At 50.2% G+C, this 16,630-nt stretch overlaps 4 protein-coding genes across 4 annotated transcripts in view; 1 reads left to right on the forward strand and 3 right to left on the reverse strand.

The window, feature by feature from the left end:
- Positions 1–2,644, forward strand: part of CNOT6L (CCR4-NOT transcription complex subunit 6 like) — a 19,286-nt gene extending 16,642 nt beyond the window's left edge. The window contains exons 10-12 of the mRNA XM_071431224.1: positions 420–644; positions 1,096–1,298; positions 1,405–2,644. Coding sequence (XP_071287325.1) covers positions 420–644; positions 1,096–1,298; positions 1,405–1,617 — 641 coding nt within the window. The 3' untranslated portion in view covers positions 1,618–2,644. The remainder of the gene's footprint in view (positions 1–419; positions 645–1,095; positions 1,299–1,404) is intronic.
- A 2,843-nt stretch (positions 2,645–5,487) lies between these two features.
- On the reverse strand, positions 5,488–7,150 carry LOC139591981 (interleukin-8-like). Its single transcript, XM_071431230.1, has 4 exons — positions 6,876–7,150; positions 6,262–6,397; positions 5,917–6,000; positions 5,488–5,809 (listed from the first exon to the last, which is right to left on the reverse strand). The coding sequence occupies exons 1-4, from the start codon at positions 6,940–6,942 to the stop codon at positions 5,650–5,652; spliced, it is 447 nt and encodes a 148-aa protein (XP_071287331.1). The 5' UTR covers positions 6,943–7,150; the 3' UTR covers positions 5,488–5,649.
- Positions 7,151–7,296: 146 nt separating this feature from the next.
- Positions 7,297–8,240, reverse strand: LOC139591980 (C-X-C motif chemokine 6-like). Its single transcript, XM_071431228.1, has 4 exons — positions 8,135–8,240; positions 7,847–7,976; positions 7,613–7,696; positions 7,297–7,528 (listed from the first exon to the last, which is right to left on the reverse strand). The coding sequence occupies exons 1-4, from the start codon at positions 8,196–8,198 to the stop codon at positions 7,504–7,506; spliced, it is 303 nt and encodes a 100-aa protein (XP_071287329.1). The 5' UTR covers positions 8,199–8,240; the 3' UTR covers positions 7,297–7,503.
- Positions 8,241–9,319: 1,079 nt separating this feature from the next.
- On the reverse strand, positions 9,320–11,129 carry LOC139592582 (growth-regulated alpha protein-like). The gene is made up of 3 exons (XM_071432681.1): positions 11,054–11,129; positions 10,613–10,742; positions 9,320–10,100 (listed from the first exon to the last, which is right to left on the reverse strand). The coding sequence occupies exons 1-3, from the start codon at positions 11,118–11,120 to the stop codon at positions 10,013–10,015; spliced, it is 285 nt and encodes a 94-aa protein (XP_071288782.1). The 5' UTR covers positions 11,121–11,129; the 3' UTR covers positions 9,320–10,012.
- Positions 11,130–16,630: the final 5,501 nt, after the last annotated feature.

A 16,630-nucleotide genomic window follows, 5' to 3' on the forward strand; every position in this document is an offset into this window, starting at 1 on the left:
TCTATTTTCAACTCTCTTTTCCTCCCCTGGATTGACTCCTTCCACCCTCCCCCAGTGATTAGATGTCAGTGCTACTGTGGAAGAGGAAGATTATCGGGTATCTTTTCCTCTCTTTTGATTGACTGACTGTCACATTTTCATTAATTTGATCAGATGCAGCAGACAATTCCAACACAGGTAGCTGCTGGGTCTCCATGGCTCTGTCATCCTGCTCTGTCTCCATGGCTGGGGTTTTCATGGCTTCAGAGGAGGCTGGAAGGAGCTCCCTGGGCTGTTTACAGGCATTTCAGCAGGTTTAAGCAACAAAAACACACCCACCTGCTGCTGTGTCTGAGCCCTGAGGAGCTACACCCCGAGTATGAGAAGCAGGAACACAGAACCTCTCACAGAACCTCTCGCTGCTAACATTGTTTGTCCAGGTATGAAGTCGCTTCATGTGGACAAGCAGCTGCTCATTGTGGCCAATGCCCACATGCACTGGGACCCCGAATACTCAGATGTGAAACTCATCCAGACCATGATGTTCGTCTCAGAACTGAAAAACATCCTGGAGAAAGCCTCGAGCAGGCCCAGTAGCCCAACAGCAGATCCCAACTCTATCCCTCTGGTGCTGTGTGCGGATCTCAACTCACTGCCTGACTCAGGTAAGGCTGGCTTTTAGGCCTTTACCTTCTTAGAACATTCAGGTCCGCTTTCTGCTCTGAAGGTGAGGGGGTTGTTTGCACTGCCCAGGGAAGGCATGGATGAAAGCTTTCCTAGGAACTGCTGCCTTTGGAAATCTGGCTGAAGAGACTGTGAGTCCTCTGACTGAGTCGCCTGCTCTTCATGCTCAACTAGACACTTCAGGAGAGCTGGGTGCACCTGCAAAAGTGTAGAAAGGCACAGTTAGATCTTAAATAAATCATTACATAAATACCCATGCCTGAAGCAGCAATAAGAAGTAGGAAAGTGAGTTCCTGATTAAAGCTTTCTAATGAGAGGGGTTTAGGTTGCTTTGCTAACTCTGAACTCATGGTGCCTTGGTGGCCTTCTGGTTTTTAATATCCCAAAGCTGTCTTTCAAAGCAGCTCCCTAAACCCTTCCCCTTGCCCACAGGTGTAGTGGAATACCTGAGCAATGGCATCGTAGCTGACAACCACAAGGACTTCAAGGAGCTGCGTTACAACGAGTGTCTGATGAACTTCAGCGGCAACGGCAAGAACGGAGCCTCGGAGGGCAGGATCACGCACGGCTTCCAGCTCAAGAGCGCCTACGAGAACAACCTGATGCCTTACACCAATTACACTTTTGACTTCAAAGTAAGCCCCGATCCCCGCTCGGTTCCCTGACCTCGGCTGCCCCGGGGTTAACAAGGGTGGGCCCTGCCCTGCCCTCACCACGCTCTCTCCCTCCCTCTCTCCGCAGGGTGTGATTGACTACATTTTCTACTCCAACACTCACATGAACGTGCTGGGAGTGCTGGGCCCTTTGGACCCTCAGTGGCTGGTGGACAACAACATCACAGGGTGCCCGCACCCGCACATCCCCTCGGACCACTTCTCGCTGCTGACGCAGCTGGAGCTGCAGCCGCCACTGCTGCCGCTGGTGAACGGTGTGCACCTGCCCTCCCGCAGGTAGTGAGTGCAGCTCCCACCCGCCCCATGGACCTGTACACTTGTAAATCCCTCTAGATAGGAGTGAAGTATGGCCAACCTTCAGCTGCTTCTTCGAGCTCCTTTCCTTATGTGTTTGAGAAGAGATTTTTGCACATTTTGGTGCATATCGGTATCATTTGGCACTAGGGCTGGAACCAAAGTATTATTCCCCTTTCCAGGTTTTTAATTTAATTTTTGTTTGTGTTTTGTTTTTTTTTATTTTACTTTAAACTGGCTTTTTCTTTTCAGTAGGAAGCTGCACTTCTAAACGGACAAAAGAGATGTAAAAAACTTGCATTTAACATATTTCAAGGTAATGCTTTTTTCCAGAACGTGGCAAATTGAGCCAACCTTTTAGGAGAAAGAAAAACAAAACTAGAGATGCTTGTATTGTAGGAAGAATGTTAGAAATACTGTTTGTTCCAATCCAAAATGGAGACTCAACTCTGCATCCAATATAAATTTTGCACATTAGCAAAGCACTTAATTACCTGACTATAAAAATTGGCAGCATGGCCCTGCCCCTCATCTCAGTACTATCAGAAAACCAAAGATAGCCAAGTATCTGTGATCAAATTTGAGCTCTATATCCTCCTGGTTTCAAGTTGTTTGGGAGCTGTTGTCAATCAGGGCTGAAGTAAAAAGCTGCTGGTTCCTTCCCAAATGTTAATGCTCTTTGGATGTGTTGGAAATCCTTGTTTTCTTTCCTTTTAATGCTCTGGGTGGCCAGTTCAAAACCTTGTGCCTCAAGAGGCATTAAACATGATGCAATTTTCTGGAGAAAAAAAAAAAAAAAACCAAAAAAAACCAAGTTGTTTGGCTGCTTAATGTTTAAAAAAAAAAGGCACAGTGATAGGAAAAGGTCGTGTCTGTGTTTTTAAGTTTTTCTTTATTCTGCTTTTTTGCTGCTATAAGATTTTCTTGAATTTCTATTTGAAACTTTTCATGCACTTTACTGTTTCTAGTCTCCAAATGTGATATTTTTAATAAATGAAAAGCATTTTCCATGATGTGAATGAAATTTTTAAGCAGATTGATAAGCCTATATTTATGTCTCATTCGTATACTTAAAAAAAAAGTCCAATTTGAATTGTGAAATTAGTTTTAAATACAAAAGAGCCATCTTCTGTCTTGCAAAACTGCCAAGTCAGGCTGTTCCTCTTTAATTAAACATTTCCTTTGTCATTTTATACACAAGAAATTTTCCATAGGGGGGAAAAAAAAATCAATTGGACTTAGAGGAGAAACTATTCCCTGACTCTGACTAGGAGCCAGGGAGGGGGTGGAGTGGGCCAGAAGGCAAAAATGGGTTCAGCAAAGTGACAACTCCCTTGGAAAAGTGCCTAAAAAATGGGGGTGTCATCTATGGCCTGGGATCAATTGGAAGCAATGGGAGCTGGGGGAAAGTCCTGCATAGCACTTGCTTTGTGCAAAACCAAAACTAAACAAAACAAAAAAAAAACCAAAAAAAAAAAAAAAAGGGGGAAAAAAAAATCCCTTTCCAGAGATGGATTTTCCTCTGGCTGCAGGTATCTCTGTTGAAATATACCTCAGCATTCCCTACCTGGCCATGGCACATGGATTGGAGAGCACTGGAAAGTAGAATAGCATGAAAAACTTAATTCTGTGGACATTACCTTTCTGTATTCAGCTGCTGTATGTTTTCTGGGGAGAGGGGGATGCTCTGCTCCCCCTGTTCCTCCAGGCACGGTGGTCCCAGCGTGAGCAGTGTTTCCTAACCATACTTCACTCCCAATATTTTTGGAGCTGTTTGTACAAAATGGAATTTCTGATTCGCCCGTGACTGTCTATGAACTGCAGAGGAGCCCATTTAGTAATAAAAATCCAAACCCAGCACCAATGTTTTGTAGTGTGGGGGTGGGAGAGGATGGGGATGGGAAAACCCAAACCTTGGCAAACGTTGTAAGCTGCTCCAGCTGGATTTCCCTTGGGTTTCTAGCCATGGAAGTGTTCCGTTGCACCAAGGTGTTCCACTGGATTTTCTCTGCTGCACTTCCCAACGCTTGTCACACCGCATGGTTTTTAACACAAAAATGGTTTTTTAACAGACATTGCACAAAAAAAACGAGTTTTGTTCATGTTTCAGTCAATGCATATGTTTGCCTGCCTCTCCTGTGTGGCTCCCTCCTGGTTTTCCCTTCCCAGCAGGAGCAGTGAGGGGATGGTGCTTTTTTTCCCAGCCTCGGTTCCCAGCATGTTGCAGGCAATACCTGGAAAAAAGGCTCCAAGCCCTTCCCTGCTGCTCACTGCCTCCGTTTACTTCCCAAAACACGGTGCCTGGTGTCCACTCCCCAGCAACAGCACTGCCTAAAGCCAGCAGAGAAAACAAAATCCAACACCCTTCTACAAGCAACTTTTTAAAAAAATCTCAATCTGGTGAATCTGTCCGATTACGGGGGTTTGTGTGTGTATATATATATACATATATATATATATATATATAAAAAAAAGAGAATTTTGTACAATGCAGCTGAATATTTCTGCTTCCTTCTTTCACTGCAAGGAGATTGAGCCTTACACAAGTTTGGTCACACACACTCCCTCACCCTTTGGTGTTCCAAGGTGACCCAGATCCCAAGAGAACCTGGTGGGAACCACTCACATATTAATCCTCTCTGCCAAGCATCAGCCAAGAATTCACTTCAATTAGAAATAATTTTAGGTGGAGATCATAAACCTCTAGATCCAGGTTTGGCACAACCCCTCCCTGTGGGAATGCTGAAGGTGAGAGTGATCCCAGTGCTTGGGGTCCATCCATCCTCTTTGGAGGCTCCCACACCACCTTGCAGTGGTTACTTTGAGAGCTCAGGGGGTTTTAAGTCAGATTTTTTTCTTGTGTGCTGCCTTTGCAGGCAGGAGGTCCCGTCCCTGAAAAGGTGGAAGTGCACATGGAGCAGGGGCAGCTGCAGGGTCACTCCCGGGCATGCTTACACACTACAGTTCTGGGGGGATTTACGCCCTGCCTCATGGGAATAGCAGCTTTGCTTCAGCAGCTTTGGGGGCCTGGGGGGCTCTGGCAGGAGGAAACACTGCTTGCCCTGGACCTTTGGGCAGCTGGGGAAAGGGAGGTCATCAAACCCCTGAACTGCTACATTTTTCTTCCCTTTAAAAATTACTTTTTTTTTTATTTGCTCACTGTGCAGATGGGATTTTGCTCACTCACATTGGATAAGGCTAAACATCCACCGGTTTCTTCCCACCTGTGAACTTCCACATCCTTCTGGAGTCAACAAACAGCCCTTTTGCAACCATTCTTATCCCTACTGTGGTTCCTGAGAAGCACAGGGCAGGAAGAAGGGGGATACAGAGCCTGGGTGGGTGTTTCCCAGCTTGCCACTGCCCAGGGACACATTACTGGCATCAAGTGGGGGTGGGTGGGCAACACAAACTTGATTCTTGCAGACCTTACACACCTCCTCCCAGAATGGCCAAGCCAGATTGCAAACAGGGATAATTCTGCACAGGTCACAAGTCACACCTGTGTCACCTCAGTGTGTGTGGCCAAGGCACACTGATTGCTGTGCCAGGCTGGGAAATGGGACTCCACAGAAAGCCTCAGGCAGTCACTGGGAAATTTCCCACTGCTGTGTTTCCACAGCCAGGAGCCAGCAGCAGACCCTATCCAACTCCTGCAATTACCTGCTCCTGCCAGGAGCTGTCAGGAAAAGGCACCAACTCCTGGAGCAGAGGAAGTGTCCTCAGCAAGGCAGCCAAAGGCTTCACAGCGCCACAGTCCAGCCTAACTCCTCACCCCAAAAATCCCAATTTATACCCAAATCCAGGCAGAAAGAGCCACCACAGCCAGGGAGAGGGAGCACATTCATCCTTTTATTGCTGCCACCGGGATGGGCTGTGATTTTGTGCGGGAACAGCACAGGCACCCGAAAGGGAAGGAAGCAGAGGGTGCCTGAGGGGAAAGCAGGGAAAGGCTTCTGCTCTGCCAGAACCCAGGAGCAGAGGAGGGCCAGCATTGTGGCACTCAACCCAGTGTGCCTCAGGGCAGGGGGGCTGTGTCATTCCTGTCCCACGAGGGATTCATAACCATGGATTCCTGGGATGTGGCCAGTGGGAGGGATGGAGTGGGGGGTCTCCAAGGGGTCCGGCAGCATGGTGCCTCACGCCGCAGCCGTGGCAGTGCTTTTTTGATGCCATTCCTGGAGATTTTGTGGAGGGAAAGAAAGGAAACCAGGAGGGTCAGGGGAAAGGGATAGTCCTGCAAAGGTGTTGGGTATGTGTTTTCCAGCCTCTGGGCATCGCCTACCTCTGCATCAGCTTGTGGATGAGCAGCTGGATCCAGGGCGCCTCAGGGGTCACGCACACCTGCCTGTTCTTCTTCAGGGTGAGGCTGCAAGGCCATGAGGCCCCTCAGCCCCATGCATGTCCTTTCCCCAAAGCTTTTCTAACCCACAGAGAAAACCCCCCTGCTCCCTCAGCATGAACATTTTGGGGCCTTGACCTGATGACCCTGAGCCACGCAGGGAGGGACACCCTTGAAATTGGGACCAAGAGTCAACCCAACATTTATGGGCTTCCTCCCTCCACATACTTCTGCACCAGTACACAAAGGAGCAATTGGCAGGGATTGGTTCCCAGGCTTTGCACTTACATGACCTCCTTCCTCCTGCAGTAAATGCCCGGCGGGGTAACGTGGATGGTGAGGATCAGCCCCAGGTTGATGACGTGGGCGGTGGATTTGATGCACTTGCACCTCATGTTGGTCAGCAGGCTCTCCAGCGACAGACCTGTGCCCCAGGGCAGCCCACACCAGGTCTCGGCCCCCCGAGGGGGAGGCACGTGGGGACACTATCCCCCTTCCCCAGTATCCCATCCCATCCCATCCCTGACACCCAGCAGGGCTAATCCCTCCCAGCACAGCCTCAGAACTTCTTGTCCTGTATATGGAAGGGGTTTAGCTGCAGGGTTGGAAAACTTAGCCAGCATTTTATGAAATAAACCCATTGCCCACCCACCAAGCACTCGAATTTTGTGGGGGTCTGAAAGAGAAGCAGTTTAAACCCAGAAGGCAAACCCCCCTTCTCCACCCCCAGTACCCCCCTCCAGCTTAGCCACAGGGTTTAAAAGACAATCTCAAAGATAGGCAAGAACCAAAACTGAAAGCTTAGTAGATAAAACCCATGCTCAGCCCCATCTGGGACACCCAGTGCCCCTGTCCAGGCGTTTGGAGGGGCCATGGATGGACAGACACCCAAAGGGACTCACCGCCCACTGGCACCGAGCTGCTCAGGAGCAGGAGCAGGGCCAGCGCCAGGGCTGGGAGCAGCCGCATCCTCACTGCCCACCCCGAGCTGTGCCAGGGCTGCTTTATAGCCAGCCCCTCGCCCCAGGGGGGATTTCACAACCCCCTCTGGGGCTGGGAAGGCCAGAGGAGGGGGAGGACAAAGGGACAGCTCCATGCCTCAACTTCCCTGCCGTCGCTTCCCCCTGCTACACGTGGCCCGTGCTGCCTCCCTGCCACAAAAAGCAGAAAATGCCGCGGCCACCTCCTCAAACCTGCCGTGGTTTTGGCCAAAGGCTGCTGCCCCCCGTGCCTCCCACCCCGAGCACCCCAACCCCTGGCATGCCATGCGAAGGGAGGCAAGGGACAGTGACAGAGGGCTGCCACCTTTATTGGGCCTGCTGGGTCGTGCCCAAAAGGAACTCCCAACGCATGGCTACAGGATGGGAGAGGCTGGAAACAGGGATGGGCATTTTTAAGGGTTTAAAGGCATTAAAAGGGGCTCAGGCAGCGGCATGCTTCCCTCAGAACTGGGGTAAGGCAACAGCAGGATGGGGAAGGGAGGCAGTTTTGAGCCCAGCACATCTGGCCATGCCTCTCGTGGCAGCTTCCTCAGCGGGGAGCCTTTTTCTTCCTCCTGCCAAAAGCAGAAGGGGGAGCAATGTGTGAAGACAGGTTCCCACGGGATGCCCCTGGTGCTCAGGGGGAAAGGGGGGCTTACAGGTGAGGGAGGTCCTGCAAGAGTTTCCTCATCCACGGCGTGTCAGGATCCACACAGACCCTCTTCAGGCTCTTGAGCTTAATCCTAGAAAACACACGGCCTTTCAGACACGACACTTCCCCTCCTGCAGACAGCCAAGCCTCCCACCCCTGTCACAAGGACAATGAGCACCAAACCACAGCAGGTCAGGGAGGACAGGCAGGGCAGAGGGCACACAGCCCTGGGAGCACTTACACCACCTCGGGGCGCCGGCAGCTGCTCCCCACGGGCCACACCTCAATGCTGCTGTAACTCTCGGGAGGGATGAAGGCTCGAGTGCTCCTGAGGCAGCGGCAGCTCAGGTTGCTGTTGGCTTCCAGGATTGCTGGAGGGGCACACAGCCATGGCTCACACAAAACCCCAAAAGCCTCCCTGGGCAATGCATCTCCTGCCATGTGCCACCAGCATCACCCACCCCAAACTCAGACAGCCTCACAGCCCCCACAACGCCCAGGGCCACCCGTGGGGGCAGGGGAGGCTCACCTGTGTCCCCAGGGCGGTGGGACAGCAGCAGCACAGCCAGCAGCAGGGCTGCCCACACAGCCATGCCGGCCCCAGCCCTGGGCCCCGCAGCATCCCTCTATTTGAGCTGGGAAATAGGAGAAGTAAAAGGGCACGGGAGGCCCCAGGGTCGCTACTGACAGCGGTCGCTGAGTTTGCAACTGCCGATAAAAGTGGCTTGGGGCTTGGCAGGGGGCCTGGCTTCCCGAAACTGGCTCTGCTTTCCCCTTCCTTTCTTGGTCGTTTCCTCCAATTTTGTTCTTAGCACACACAGCCCCACCAGCCTGGAGGCTTTCTGGAGTGCTTTTCTATCCTGCACAATCAGGTATTACTCATTTCTCCTACAGCCATCTTGTCCCCCTATAAGGCACAATTCAGCAGTGCCCTGGTGACATTTGCTTTTAATTTTTTTTACCCTAAAACTCTGCCAAGACACCTCACTCCCACTCCTGACATATTTCTTTATTGGCCTGGACTGGTTTTTAAAACAGCCACCTATAAATCCCAGCTCCATCATTTGGATGTGGGGCACTTCGGCTGGATTGTCCCATCACCCTACTACCAACATTGTGCCCTCAAATCACCACCAGGGGAGATAACAGGTTATGATGGGAGGGCCCCCTGACAAGATGGGATAGCTTCATAATGCCAGAGGGCAGGGTTAGATGGGATAGTGGGGGAAAATCTTCCCTGTGAGGGTGGGAGGCCCTGGCACAGGGTGCCCAGACAAGCTGTGGCTGCCCCTGGATCCCTGGAAATGTCTAACACCAGGTTGGACAGGACCTGAAACAACCTGTGATAGTGGAAGATGGCCCTGTCCATGGCAGGAGGTGGGACTGGATGGGCTTTGAGGTTACTTCTAATCCAAGCTGTGCTATGATTCTATGTCATACATGGCTTCAAAGCTAGGAGATCCAGGGAAAATACAAGAGAAAGAAAAATCCTGCATTTTATTGGACTTGAGCTTCCGGGACAGGACATGCCACGCTGTGCCACACAACCCTCAGACACACACTCTGTTGCCGAGTACTTCACATGGAGGAAGTCACAAAGTCATTCCTAAAGAAGCAGGAGCAGCCCCTGACAGGGAACAGTTTCACAGTCCACAGACAACTAAATAAATGAAGGATTCATATTCATGCTGATCCAGGAACCAAAAGCAGGGAAGAATCCCCCCCCAAACCTGCCACGGGGCTGGGGCCAGCAGTGAGGCACCATCCCCACAGCCACTGCCACCAGAGCCAGATGTGGGGCTTTTGGGAAGGAGAGGAAGACAGGGCGAAGTGAGGAGCAGCCATGTCTGCACACCTGGGCATCATCTGCCAACCTGTCTCAGGGCTCTGGCACCAACTTCCTTAGCAGGAAACCTATTTTTTCTTCCTGTGAAAGCAGAACAAGGAGAAACGTGTGAACACAGAGAAAATGGGGTCTGGGAGAGGAAGCTCCTGCCCCAGCCGAGGGAAGTCGCTGCTGTTTCCCCGGGGCAGGCATTGCTCACCAGGATGGCCACAAACCCAGCACAGGCACCACACAGCAGGGCAGCTTTCCCAGCATCATCACACTGCTGCACCTGCCACGAGCAAACCCTGCTCCTGCCACTGCTCCTCTCATGCTGCTCCCCCAAATCTAAGTGCAGCACTTGCAGTGTGTAAGCCAGGGGTAGCATGACCTACAGATGGGTCTTGTTGCGCTGAACACTGCTTTGCACAGTAAAGTGTTGCCCCTCATTGCTTTGGAAGTTTCAGCTGGACAGTAGCAGCTCTCCCAGAGCTCCTGGGCCCGCGAGAGCTTCCCAGACCTATGGATGTACTGGGATGCTGTCCAGGGACACCTGAGCCAAAGGAGTTTCCATCCAACAACTTACGTGCTGGCAATGCGCTTCAGCAGCTTCTTCACCCAGGGGGCTTCGGGATTCACACACACCTTCCCTGAGGTTCTTAACTTAATGCTGAAATGCAAGGAGAGTTCCTGAGCATTCCTGTCCCCTCCAAAAGCAGGGATTCAAGCAGCCAGAGCTGATGGGGAAGAGTCAGATTTTGCTCACAGCACCAACAATTGTAGAAAGCTGCCAGAGACAGAGAAAGCCACAGCATGGCTGGGAACAAGCAAGACGCAACACATTCCTAGGTGGAGCAGACACTTGAAGCCCAGAACATTGCTCAAAGAACTTTTTCTGTAGATTTACAAATGTATCAACACCAAGCAGCTAGAAAAATCTGGGAAAACTTGTTATGGCTTATGGTGCCTCAGTGTCTGAGGAAGTGCATCCTCCAGGCTGCAAACACCCCTGCTCCAGCTCGAGGAAACCACACTTTCCCCTGCTGGAGAGAGATTCCTTTAAGCCCTGGGGATCTGCATTTCTGCCTCTGACGTTTTTCAGCGAGGAAGCAGGTGGCGCTTTTGGAAAGGTTTAGATTCCAGAAGCAGGATGGTGGCAGCAGAGGAGCCCCCAGCACTTACATGATCTCCGTGCGCCTGCAGCTGCTGCCCACGGGCCTTATCTCAATGCTCTCGTACTTCTTGGGACTGATGTATTCCAAGGTTGTCTTGGCACACCTACAGCTCAGGTTCCCGTTCACCTCCAGGATGGCTGAGAGACAGAGAAGGTGGCAGCTACAGGCACAGACAGGCTGACAGGGATGCAGCGACTCCAGGAGCCAAAGAAAGTTCTCCTTCCCATGTTTTCACTGCAGGGACCACAGTGCAAGGCTGCCACCTGCACCTGCTCGGTTCCCTGCTCCCACACTGCTCCCAAAAGCTGAACCAGAGCCCTGCAAAGGATGGTGCTGCTTTTTCCCTGGCAAACAACAAGGCAAGCCCTCACCAAACAGGCAGGAGGATCCCAAGCTCCCCAATGGCTCTGGGTGCAGGATGATGCCAGCAAAGGCACTGGGAGCTCACCTGTGTGGGCAGAGTGGGACACCAGCAGCAGCAGCAGCAGCAGCCAGGGGAGCAGGGGGGCTCCCATCCTCAGGGAAGGCTCAGCCCCACAGATGATCTGCAGGAGCACAAACAGCCCTATTTATCAGGGAGGGTCATGCCCTGATATGGGCACAGAGTTCACACCTCAGCAGTCACACCCGGCCAGCAGAGACACACAGAGGTGATGTCATTTCTCAGATGCTCCCCACAGACAGCCCAGAAGCTCCGTGATCAATATTTTTGACTGAAACCAGCCATTGGGACGCAGTGCAACGTTTGGCTTCCCCACACATCTCCCCCACATGACCCTTCACTCCCTTGAGCATTTACCCCTCAGCCACAAAAAAAAAAGCCCAGAATGAAAGCAGAGCCTAGGCCCCTGACTAAGCAGGGGGGATTTTAGCGTACTCAGACATTTACATATTTCTTTCTTGGGGCTATATTTTCCCCATGCTATTTTTGCTGCCTCTCTCATCAGCAAAAACGCCTCACGCCGTGCCAAGGAAAAACAATCATGGTCTCCCTGCTCTATGCTTGCACTCAAATCCTTCAAATTTCACACTTGGCTGGGCGAGTAACTCACCCAGGATGGCCACAGGAGCACCCTGTGCCCTCAGGTGTTGGTGGGATGGGAGCTTTGCCCTAAACAAATTCAGTGAAGTCGGGAAGCAAAAGGGGAAGGGGATATGTGGCGAGGCGAGGAGGAAGGAAGAGGGCAGAAGAAAAGAGATGTGGTTGTGTGATAATGTTGTAATTTGGAGCTTTCAAATCACATCAGCATTTTATATAGCTGTTACCAAAATAGTAAATATTTTTTTTAAAGTCTTTCATTCAAGCTACACATCTCTCTTTGAAAATCTTGGGTTTTTCCTCTGAGATAGGTCCAAAAGTTTTGTGAAGTGCAAGAGATGAGTGGGAAGTTTAACTCCCTGTACACCAGCATCACAGAGAGGCCAGGGACAATTTCCATGAGCTATTCCCAAAATCCTATAGAAAGAATGGGTGCCTTGCTGTCACAGCAGTGGAAGAGGAGATGACCTTAAAACTGCTTTTCTTTAACCCTTCCAGAGTTCTCAATTTCCTTGCAGAGACTCATTAGAAGGAACACAACCAAGAACTGGTTTTGCTGGGTTGTGGCAGGAGTCTCTTAGAAAAAATGGTGGGAAAGGCAGCAACTTAGCAGAGAGATGACTGGTCACCTGTGCAAACTGCTATGAAGGCATAAAAGACATCTGAAAATCTTTCTAAAGTTCCTGAGAACAAAATGATCCTGCTTTTTAGAACTGGGAAAAAACAAGAGAAGTGAAAGCAACTTTCCCCAGAAAAGATGGAGCTGGAGCATTCAGCTGCTGCACTTCCAGCACTGGAGGAATCCAGCAGCATTCCTGGCGGTGCTTAATGAAATTGGTACAAGAAGAAAATTATCCTTGGACATATGCAACAGACAGAGCAAGATGAGCCAGATCCTGCCCCTGATTTGTGGCCACAGGGCAGGTGTCTACCTCCTGCCTGCCCTGGAAAGAAGCAGGAGCTCCAGAAGCATCAGCTGGATGGATTTCGGGAGGGTGTGTGAATGGGCAAGGCAGCAGGCATGGTGCTGTGCTGGATGAGAAAGGTGTAAGTGATGAGCACTGGGCTGGTTTCTCAGAAGGAAACACCACAGCCATGGTGGTGGCAGATATTTCTGCACAAGTGGTAATTCTGCAAAGGGAGAAGCAGGGGGAGGATGTGAGCCATGTCTGCATTTAAGCTGAGTGCTTCCTGGATGCCAGGAATTCAGAAGAGTGGCCCTCAAGTAGGGATGTGTGGCGTCATCCAGGCCAGCCTCAACTGAAACACATCCAAAGCACCCTCACAGCTTCTCTGTTTTCTGCAGCAGCTGCCCCTGTGCAGGCAAGACTTTGATTTTAGTAATTTTTTATCCAATTCTTATTGGATTTTTGTAATATTTTTTACACCTGTAATACTTTTTAATCCTTCCTAAATCAGAGCCCTCCAAAAAAGTGGTGCAAACAGCACGTAAATGCCACATGAAAACCTTTTCCATGTTTACCAAGATGGGCAGAAACCCAACCCTGACATCAGTGCCAAGGAGATGCAGCTCTCAAGCCCTTCAGGGAGGACTCACAAGAGGCTGCATCACAAACATCTGCAGTAAACAAACCTCTCAAAGAGAATCACTTTAGAGAAAGTGATTTTTCAGTTTACTCCTCCTTTGCCCACAACTCACTCAGGGCTCCTTGCAGGAGAGAAAAAAAACCCCAACCTGTGGGGTTTTTTTTTAATTATCCCCCAAAAACCCCAACTGCAGTGAATCTTCACCACTGTGGTTTGTGGTCCATCACCTGCTTCAAAGATAAAGATGCTTCCTGCCAAACCTGAGAAACCTGAAACCCACACATATTTCAGTGTCAACACGAGAGCACCAGAATTAGCCAAAATGTAACGAAATCAGTCCAAAATTAGATTGGGTGAACAACACATTGAGCTCACTCTTACTTGCTGCCTTCAAGTGAAGATGCACAACTTGCTGCTGATGCAAGGGGACAAAATTGTGAGTTTGGGCCATTTTTGGAGACAGCAGAGTGGTGTCATGACACCACTGCAAGCAGGTGAGAAACCTGCTCTGGCATCTTTCCAAGTATTTGGTGTGCTGAGGGCTAAAGAGGAGGATACGGTAAGAGGGAGCTTCGAAAGGGATTGGATAAGGAAGATGGAGCAAGGCTAGGAGCAAGAACAAGAGAAATTACAGAACACTTAAGAATAAACTGCCTCCCCAGTCCATCTTGGGGACCTCTGGGGAGCAGCTTTCTACTGAAGGAACAGCAATACAAAACTAGGGATGCACAGACCTAAGGGGACAGCTTCTGGGAAGTCCTGGCCACCCTTGAGACACAAATGGCACCGAGTAAGCACAGGAGAAAACCCCCAGACCTCTGTGGCAGCCCATCCTTGCTGCTAGAAAAGCACCATGAGGAACTCCCCAGCACCCCCATGCTGCTCCAGAGCTCTCCACTGGTTTCCTGTCCAAGTCACTCTGAAACGAACCCAAAACTGAGCACAGGAGCACCATTATTCCTCAGTGCCACTTCTGCCTGGCACAGAGGATGTCAGGCAGGAGTGGCAGCCAAGGACTTTCCCAGAAAATGTCACCAGGGCCACATGGCCCGGCTGGCTCCCCACAATTTGCATGTGGGTGCAGGAACCAGTCTAGACACCGCAGGTGCCACTGAGCCTGCAGGCGCCGTTGGCCATTTGCATCAGGGCACCCTGGGACAGCGAGGGCTCAACCATGGAGCAAGGGGATGAGGAGGGAAACCTTCATCCTGGGCCAGGAGGGAGCCAAGGAACAGCGGCTGGGGGTGTTCTAAGTGAGCTGTGCCTGGCGACTTGGCCTTGCTGCCCTCATGTCAATGGCACGATGTGGTGTTCTACACATCCCCACTGGATGGAGGAAGGTCTCTGGCTTTGAGCGCTTCCTTCTGGGGCTAGTGAAGAAGCACTCCAGGTCTATTCACAAAACCAAAACTCCTCCAGCTACATCCAGCCTGTGCTTCACAAGCTGGGAAGTTTCCGCTGAACTCAAAGGCTGCAATTGCTAGAGCTGAGCTGTCCTATTGGACAGCACATTCAGGCAAACACTTGGCAACAGCCCTGGCTCTCCAAGCTCTCCAGGAGTGTTATGGCAAAGTCTCCTCCCCTTCCCCTTGAAGGCTGACATCTTGATAAATGCAGCTACAAGTTTGGTTAGAGTCCAGTTCAGCATTTTATATTTTTCCAATTATTTGTGGTTTCCATTTTAGTTGAGCCCATAATTTAGTTGTCTCCACATTACTTGCAGAATAACCCATAACTATTATATTTGGTAGAGCTTAACATGGCCTTGACCCATTTTCTACTGGTTAAGTCAGAAGACAGCAGCCCATCCACAGAAAACAGTGCTTCTCTCCTCAACCACACATAAGGTAAAAACACACCAGGAATGGACCCAAACTCGACCATGCATCCTGGGCTTACACCTAGGGTTTTTATTTTCATTAATGTCCACTTAATGTTTTGAGGCCTCATCTCTTCTTGCCAAGTGCCTCCCCACTTTTTTCCCTTGGGGAAGATGCTTTCGCCACATTTCACCAACAAGCCACTACAGGAGTAGAGATTTTTCTATTAGGAAAAACCCCAAACAAGCCAAGAGATACTGTTCTCCAGCAGCAAGTAGAAGTGCACACAGCAAGGAGGGAAAATCCAGGTCTTCACTGCAAAGGAAGCTGCAATACCACTGAAATGAGCAGCCCTCCCTTTGGAAAGCCCCTTGTCAACTTTTCTCTTGGAACCAGCACCCCTGAATCAGCACTCACACCCAGAGATGCTGCCAGAAGAGACCGAGAAACTCCAGCCCAACTTCTGCAAAAGATGCAAATCTCAGCAGCTGAAAGAACCGATACTGAAAGGAGTCATCTTGGGCAAAAATCATCCAGCATTGCCCAGATTTCGGGGCTGCAAGAAAGGTGGCTTGAGCATGTCCCAGGCTGGGAAGTCACCAAGCTCCGCCCTGCCAGGTGGAAACGCGGAGGGAGATGAAAGGGAGAGAAGAAAGGCTCCGGGAGACACATGAAAGTGAAACCAAGAAGCACCAAGCCATGAAAGCCATGAAACCCGCTTTGATCTTTGCTCAGCTTTTATCTCGCCTGTCACCTACCACACACACCCTGAAAACCAGCAAGGCCTCAAGACTCAGATCTGTCCCAGGGCACAGCCTTGGCTTAGATACAGAACATTGCTGAGGCTGTTTAGGTATCTCCCCTCCCCTTCCATACCCCACATTCCCGTGGTCTTTGAGGCAGCCAGGAGTGAGCATTTCACCCAGCAGTTCTGGCCACGTGGAGTACAAGGAAGGTACTTGGAAAGATGTTTCCCAATATAACCTAAGCACAACAAAATGAGGGACTTTCCTCTTGCCTCTAGGTTAGGGCTGGGGGAACGAGGGCAGCTTAAATGCTGGTATTGTGGATGTTACAAGGTTTAGACTTGCTGTGGCAGGAGGATGCTGTGTAAAAATAAATCTAAAACATACATACATATATACACATATATTTTTATTTATATATATACACATATTTTTCTTTTTATATATACATATTTTTATTTATATACACGTATATTTTATATGTACATATTTATTTATTTATATATATATATAAAAGCACCAGCTAGGTTCTCATTTTGCAGTGCATGCAGGCTCAGAGCTGGGACCACTAGGGAGCAGCAGACACCACTGTCACAGAGGGCAGCCGAGCAAGGAAAAACTGGATCTGCCCAAGCACCCAGATCCCGGCAGAGGATCACAACCCAAGTTAACTGACTGTACAGAAAAAAAGGAACTAACATCTTTGTAGGTGCTACACCTGCCTGCTCTCATCTCAGAGGGCTTTTTTTTTTTCCCAAAAGGCAGCTTTCAGAAGCATTTCTGAACCACCAGAACACAGACCAGGGGAAGGACAGACGAGGCAAGAGCTGAAGTCAAAGAAGGGCCTCCTCCTCTCCCAAAACACACAGGCT

Source organism: Agelaius tricolor, unplaced genomic scaffold (genome assembly GCF_023055355.1).
Source record: "Agelaius tricolor isolate 1412-34295 unplaced genomic scaffold, bAgeTri1.0.p SCAF_8, whole genome shotgun sequence".
NCBI lineage: Eukaryota > Metazoa > Chordata > Aves > Passeriformes > Icteridae > Agelaius > Agelaius tricolor.

Excerpts from the sequence above, each read along its gene's own strand:
- LOC139592582 (XM_071432681.1), bottom strand. The coding sequence starts at position 11,120 with ATGGGAGCCCCCCTGCTCCCCTGGCTGCTGCTGCTGCTGCTGCTGGTG. Across the intron at positions 10,743-11,053 it reads GTCCCACTCTGCCCACACAG|CCATCCTGGAGGTGAACGGG; the intron begins GTGAGCTCCCAG and ends TCTGTCTCTCAG. Across the intron at positions 10,101-10,612 it reads TGCAGGCGCACGGAGATCAT|CATTAAGTTAAGAACCTCAG; the intron begins GTAAGTGCTGGG and ends CTTGCATTTCAG.
- LOC139591980 (XM_071431228.1), bottom strand. The coding sequence starts at position 8,198 with ATGGCTGTGTGGGCAGCCCTGCTGCTGGCTGTGCTGCTGCTGTCCCAC. Across the intron at positions 7,977-8,134 it reads CCACCGCCCTGGGGACACAG|CAATCCTGGAAGCCAACAGC; the intron begins GTGAGCCTCCCC and ends GTGCCCCTCCAG. Across the intron at positions 7,697-7,846 it reads TGCCGGCGCCCCGAGGTGGT|GATTAAGCTCAAGAGCCTGA; the intron begins GTAAGTGCTCCC and ends TGTGTTTTCTAG.
- LOC139591981 (XM_071431230.1), bottom strand. The coding sequence starts at position 6,942 with ATGCGGCTGCTCCCAGCCCTGGCGCTGGCCCTGCTCCTGCTCCTGAGC. Across the intron at positions 6,398-6,875 it reads CAGCTCGGTGCCAGTGGGCG|GTCTGTCGCTGGAGAGCCTG; the intron begins GTGAGTCCCTTT and ends CCTGGGGCACAG. Across the intron at positions 5,810-5,916 it reads ATCCACAAGCTGATGCAGAG|GAATGGCATCAAAAAAGCAC; the intron begins GTAGGCGATGCC and ends CAAAATCTCCAG.